This window comes from Sycon ciliatum, chromosome 1, assembly GCF_964019385.1.
Source record: "Sycon ciliatum chromosome 1, ocSycCili1.1, whole genome shotgun sequence".
NCBI lineage: Eukaryota > Metazoa > Porifera > Calcarea > Leucosolenida > Sycettidae > Sycon > Sycon ciliatum.
The window spans coordinates 11,681,920-11,688,297 of NC_088643.1; the positions used below are offsets into that span (position 1 = coordinate 11,681,920).

Genomic DNA, 6,378 nt, shown 5'->3' on the forward strand with positions numbered 1-6,378 from the left:
AGTGACTAGTGTAAAAACAGTAGGTGAGAGTAGACATGAACACATTCAGTAAAACTGATACCACAGTAGACTGGACTAGACAGTACATGTAGTTCAGTTGATCATTATATCTACATAGTAACACAACACTGTGTGTGTCATAGACAATCTGTATACATCATGTCTATACAAGTGATGTCACAGTGTTGTGATCAATGACAGGTAGTGTGCTGTTGGAGTATCTCTTACTGCAGTAGCTGCTTGAAATGATCCCTGTCCAGTGCTGGTCACTTTCACCAATCTCAACTGCTAAATACTATCCAGTAGAGATCCTCAGAAGCTCACCTATCCCTGGAGAATGTACAACAGAGAGGGTGCATACACACGTACACATCCATGCATGCAGACATGCACACACGCACGCACGCACGCACACGCACACACACACACACACACACACACACACACACAAACACACACACATTGACAACTCTCAAAACATGTCGAGTCCTTTCAGAGAGGCAATACTATTAATAGGACATTTCAGTTCTTACAACAAACTGAATGGTAGGTTGCAATGAGTACAAGCAATGTGGCTCTTCCGACTTAACGTCCCACAACAAACACACGCACACCTGACAGAACGCATGCACTAACACATGCCTAAAATGGTTATGTCAGTCTCCCCGTGAGGGGAGAGAGAAATTCAAAAGGAATCGTGGAAATATGACTCAATTGGCCTCTTGGCCTTGTTGGTCGTTCGTTCGCCCCCACTGGGCAGTATGCTTTATCCCTTGGAAGGTAGGTTCTCAGCCTCGGTGGCTGTTTGCTGGCTCAATAGGCAGTACGACTCAGCCCTCAGTAGGTGGTATATGATCATCAGTGACCCACGGTGGACAGTATGCTCTAGCCCTCGTTGGGCACTACGCTTTACCCCTTGCCGGAAGTTTGCTTTAACCCTGGGCTGGGGGGGGGGGGGGCAGGTTATTGGCCTCAACGGCCGTTCGTGCACCCTCGTAGGGGCTGTGTGCTTATTCGTGCACCCTTGGTTGGGCTGTAGGCTTCAGCCTTCGGTAGGCAGGTCTCTGGTTTGGGCGGCCATTCGTGCACCCTCGGTTGGGCTGTTTGCGTTAGCCTTCGGTAGGCAGGTTGCTGGTCTCAGCAGCCATTCGTGCGCCCTCGATTGGGCTGTATGCTTTTAAAACACTTGATGGGTAAGTTGTTAGCCTCGGCAGCCATTCATGCACCCTCGGCGAGCAGGTTGCTGGCCGCGTCGGCCAATTGGCGGGCAGTATGCTAGCGACCCACGGTGGGCAGGATCATTTAGCCCTCAGTGGGCTGGCTGTTGGCCTCGGTGGCCGCTCATGTCATCGGCCCACGGTCGGCCATTTGTGCGCCTGCCCCCAGTGGGCAGTGTGAGTTGCTGACGATCAGATGTGATGATTTGGCACAGCTATTGTCTCTTGCTTCTTTGGAACCGGTCAATCATGACATATCATAGCTGCGGCTAACGGGGTTCCTCGGCATTCGTGCCAGTAGTTGTGAGACGAATCCCCTCACCCCCAATGCCACGTGCTGCATCTGCCGCTAGGGTTTCCTGGGTGTTAGGGCCCGTGGTGAGTTCCCTTTGGGAACGGACACGATAATTTACTTTCTTTATCATCGCATACTATTATATAAATTACTTAAAGCATTGCGCATGTTCTTTTAACATCCTTTTTCTAAAAGAAGTCAGGCCACCCCCAACCCAATGTGTCAATTGCTTGTGAATGTGTGTATGTGTGCATGAGGACGTCGTACGTGCAGGCGGGTGCATGGGAGCGTTGGCAATTATGTTTGAGAAAGAGAAAAGAGAGAGCGAGAGAGAGAGAGAGAGAGAGAGAGAGAGAGAGAGAGAGAGAGAGAGAGAGAGAGAGAGAGAGAGAGAGAGAGAGAGAGAGAGAGAGAGAGAGAGAGAGAGAGAGAGAGAGAGAGAGACAGAGAGAGACAGACAGAGATACAGATAGAGAGAGACAGAGAGATAGAGAGAGAGAGAAAGAGAGAGAGAGAGTGAGAAAGAGAGAGAGAGAGACAGACAGACAGACAGAGAGAGAGAGAGAGAGAGAGAGAGAGAGAGAGAGAGAGAGAGAGAGAGAGAGAGAGAGAGAGAGAGAGAGAGAGAGAGACAGGCAGAGAGTGAAAAAGAAAGAGACAGGGACAGAGACAGAGACAAAAACAGAGAGATAAAGAGACAGAGACAGAGACTGTTGGAACATACCATTTATTGAACATTGCCAAAATCAAAGACCTAGTACAAGTACCACCCTGTAAGTTCACCCCTGTCACAGCACACAGCAGTGGTTCTGTTGTACTGTTAAATTACTGACATACGAGTACAGTACACAGCAGTGGTTCTGTTGTACTGGTAAATTACTGACATACGAGTACAGCACACAGCAGTGGTTCTGTTGTACTGTTAAATTACTGACATACGAGTACAGCACACAGCACACGGCACACGTGCACACACTCTTGTATGATGCCATCACTCTAACTTACTGTAGTATGCGATGTCTGAGTGCTGCCAGCATAGCACAGTGTTGGTTGTGTTCACTTAGGGGCTCATCAGTTTGACGATGTTTGCCACACAGGTAAGCCATGCCACAACGAGGACATGCTGTGATGTTGTCCAGGTCATAGCAGACAAAACATGCTGCTACAACTGGACACCATTCCAGTAGTGCAATGTGGTGATCAATTCTCACTTGGCCTCTCTTGGATTGACGATGCAAGGCAGCAATGAGAGAGTAGTATAGTAGAGTATCGTCTCCAGCTTGTGGTGGTACTGAGTACACAATTCCAGACACTGAGAGACCAGTTGCACAATTTCTTGGCAGGTAAGCACTGAGATCATTAACTAATGACTTCAACGCTGGGAAGAGTTTGGACATTTCTACAAGTGCAAAGATCGTATTCTAGAGCAAAGCACACAACAAAGAAAAGTGTAGAAAAGAAAGTAACTGAAGCCAGTACACTCGAAACAGAGAACATCATGCACAATAATAACAAATCAGACTGATATAGCGGAAAGCTACACATTCCATTTCACTAGTTGACAATGTTCAAAATTATCACATTCCCCTCTGTGTTCTTCAAGAAATCTACCTTAGAGAGACAGACACTATACAGTAGATAATTACTGAGTACACTGGTTTGCAATACAATGTTCCATTCAGAGTGGAGTGTGAATGAAAAACAGTTATGGTAACCTGAATTGTGAACACTGCACTACCAGCTTACCTCAATCCTGAGCAGTGTTCTAGCTGTCTGTATACAAGACTGCATCACTTCCACATCAGGTACCTTGTTCTGGCTACAGTTGTTAATCAGTGCTGTTGTGCGATCTGCTGGATTTGAGCCATGACACCATCTCCTGACATAGTCCATCACAATGTTGTAGGGATGCCGTGCTGGTAGAGTGAGACCCAATGGAGTTGTGTGTGCCCTTCCATTAACTACCAAGGGTATGTACCGGGTGTTGTACATACCACCCAAGTACATGTCCAGTAGTGTGGTTACTGTGTCATCATCCATGGAGTACAGGTACCGTTGTAACTGAAAAGTATACACAGTGGTATTGTTGTCATTGACATTGACCGAGCGACTGATAGCAGTTGGTACATGTTTCCATTCGCACCGTGGTATACCCAGTGTTGTAATCAATGATGGTGAAATAATCCACTCACTGCTACAGGAACTTGACAAGACCTTGCCCAGGATCACATCAATGCCTTGTTGCAGAACGTTGTACATTGAAGCACATGAATTGACTGCACCATCTTGTGATAGGAAGTGGGATGAGATTACTCTCTCAGCAAGGTCTTCTACCACCTGTACATTGGGAATATCCTTGTTTAGCCGAGTGGAACAATACAGTTGAATGAGTTTCAGGGCATATTCAGTGACACCTGTTGCAAGACCCATTCCCAGTGTTGTTGCAACACGCTGGTACACCACCTGCAGACGGGATAGTGTTTCATGGCTCAGTTCAACCTGTCCTTCTCTGCTGTCGATGTCCAGAGACATGATTACCCTGCATGACTCCAGAGAAAGTTGAAACAAAGGTAGCTGCAGCTGTGACTCCACTCCAGTCGGTACTTGTTCAGATTTCTCCAGGAGCATTTGGGTTCTGGAATCGAAACTCTCAAAAGTGACATTAGAATCTGCAATGCTTGGACGGAGAGTATAATGCAGGACCGAGTTGCAAATGCTGTCAGCTTGTACAGATAGCGGTGCTTTGTCCAATCTTCGCATCCTGTCCCCTAACTCTACAGCAAATACTGATCTCCCAAACAAGGCCAATAGGATACCCGACCACTTTGTTAATCCAGAGAAAGGAAGCAAGTCATCACCAGACAAAACATCAACAACAGACAACGCCATCCGAATATTCACTTTTTCCTGAAGCAATTGGGAACTCCAATACACTGCTTTGTCTACACCACAACCTCTAGAGTCATCAGCTTCCTTCACAAAGCCAAGGAAATGCTTGCACATTCGCCGTTGGTACACACGTCGCTTGTCTTCAGGGCATTGGTAATGACCAAACTCGGCGATGAATGGGTGAAGTGAGTAGCGGTCCAGATACGGATTGTAATCCAGGAAACAAATCTTGATCAAAGGATCAAACCGTACAAGATGAACCACATTGGCCTTAGTGTCAGCCAATCCCACCATCACACAAGCACATTTAGATGAGAATGAGGAGCGCAGTTGAGAGAGAGCATGGAATGATTCCTTGTCATCATGTTGTAATGTGTTGTATGCTAATTCCAACAGCTTCAGGATTCGATGATTTGGTTTCAGACCATCATTGTTGAACACATCGAGACCAAGGTCTTGGAATAACGACAACAACATGGTTGGAGTTAATCGACCACCTTGTAGAAGACCAGCTGTAATGCGTACAGCAAGTGGAACATTTCCACAACGATCCACTAACCTCTGTGCATCTTCAATGCTCACACTACCTTCAACACATAGACCATGGAGAAGACCAACAGCACAAACCTTTGTCAGACCATCAAGACGGTGTTGTTGTAGTTTAAACTGGGCAGCGTGTAGATCAAAGTGAACACGGCTTGTCAGTAGGACATGGGCGTTGTGTTGCCGTCCCAGAAGTTGCTCCACAACATCTTGCAGCTGGAAATCTTTAGCAGCACCAGCCTGGATAGCATCCTCAGCATTATCCAGAATACATAACATGTGTTGTTTGCTACCATCATCACCCATGCCATCAGTTGATTTCGTTGCCTTGCCAGTAGTCTCGGCTGAAACAGGGTTTGTTTCGAGTCGGTTTTGAATCATTGCCTGGACGGCGTCAACACCAGCTACACCGCGTAAGTCAAAGAACTCCACACGACAACCAGCACTGCGACATTCATGTCCAACAGCAATGGCTACGGACGTCTTACCAAAACCAGCTGGTGCCACAAGACTCTGCACACGTGTAGATGATGACTTGGACTTTGTTGTGAGAATGTTGTGACTGATCTCTTTAACAATGTCATTCCTGCCAGTGAAGTGTCGGTCTTTGTCCGGTAGAGATGACTGGCTTGAAGTTGATGATCTTGTTGAATCCTGTGTTGTAGTCAATGTCGTATTGGATGTTGTACCCATTCTAGTTACACTGGCTGTTGTTTCAGCTGATGTTGGTAGTTTGAAGATTGGTTCACATCTGTTGGACGTCCGTTGTTGGTCTGCCTGACAAGCTCCCACTGGGTGCTGCAATGGCTGCGTCTTCTGTTTGCCAACTGTTGTCATGGTGATACCTACCAAGGAAACAGAAAGTATGAATAAACCTATTGTAAGTTTTGAAACTCTTTCAAAAGGGATGTATGACCGACTTCCTTCGTTAAGCAAAACGCGTTGTTGCATGGTTTTACGGTTCCGTCAAAAGCATTCTATGGCTACAACACACTTCGCAGAGGGGAGAACAGAGCAGCATACGAGAGGTAGTAGTTTATAGATGTCACAAAGTTTGTTTCGAAGCGGTTCAGCTTCACCCTTCATCTGAATACGATCACAACTCATTCCCTGCATTGAGTCTGGTTCCTCGCAGACTTCTGTCTCCAGCGCTGACACATTGACAACTCTTCCTCCGTAACCTTTAGAAGATGCCTAGAAAATATTTGATCGTACTTCTTTGCTTGAACTGTGAGCTTGACGATTTGCACGGTGCCCCTGTCGGCAGTGTTTCTCTCCGCCGCTCTCTAGAATGCCATGGAAGGTGCCATAGCAGCTGCGTGACAACCAAAATATAATGCTTTTCATCTTGGCAGCGGGGTTCTTCTGCCAGCACGTTTCCAAAGCCTGCAGAACTTGTGAGCTACTTTCTGGTTTCCTTTGCCATCAGTGACA

At 46.7% G+C, this 6,378-nt stretch overlaps 1 protein-coding gene across 1 annotated transcript; it reads right to left on the minus strand.

Moving 5' to 3' along the window:
* Positions 1-2,513: 2,513 nt before the first annotated feature.
* LOC135811183 (uncharacterized) lies at positions 2,514-6,116 on the minus strand. Its single transcript, XM_065324412.1, has 2 exons — positions 3,259-6,116; positions 2,514-2,933 (listed from the first exon to the last, which is right to left on the minus strand). Exons 1-2 carry the CDS (start codon positions 5,893-5,895, stop codon positions 2,514-2,516), a joined length of 3,057 nt encoding a protein of 1,018 aa, XP_065180484.1. The 5' UTR covers positions 5,896-6,116.
* Positions 6,117-6,378: the final 262 nt, after the last annotated feature.

Coding starts and splice junctions, on each gene's coding strand:
- LOC135811183 (XM_065324412.1), bottom strand. CDS start 5,895: ATGCAACAACGCGTTTTGCTTAACGAAGGAAGTCGGTCATACATCCCT. Junction 2,934..3,258: donor GAACACTGCTCAGGATTGAG/GTAAGCTGGTAG, acceptor GCTTTGCTCTAG/AATACGATCTTTGCACTTGT.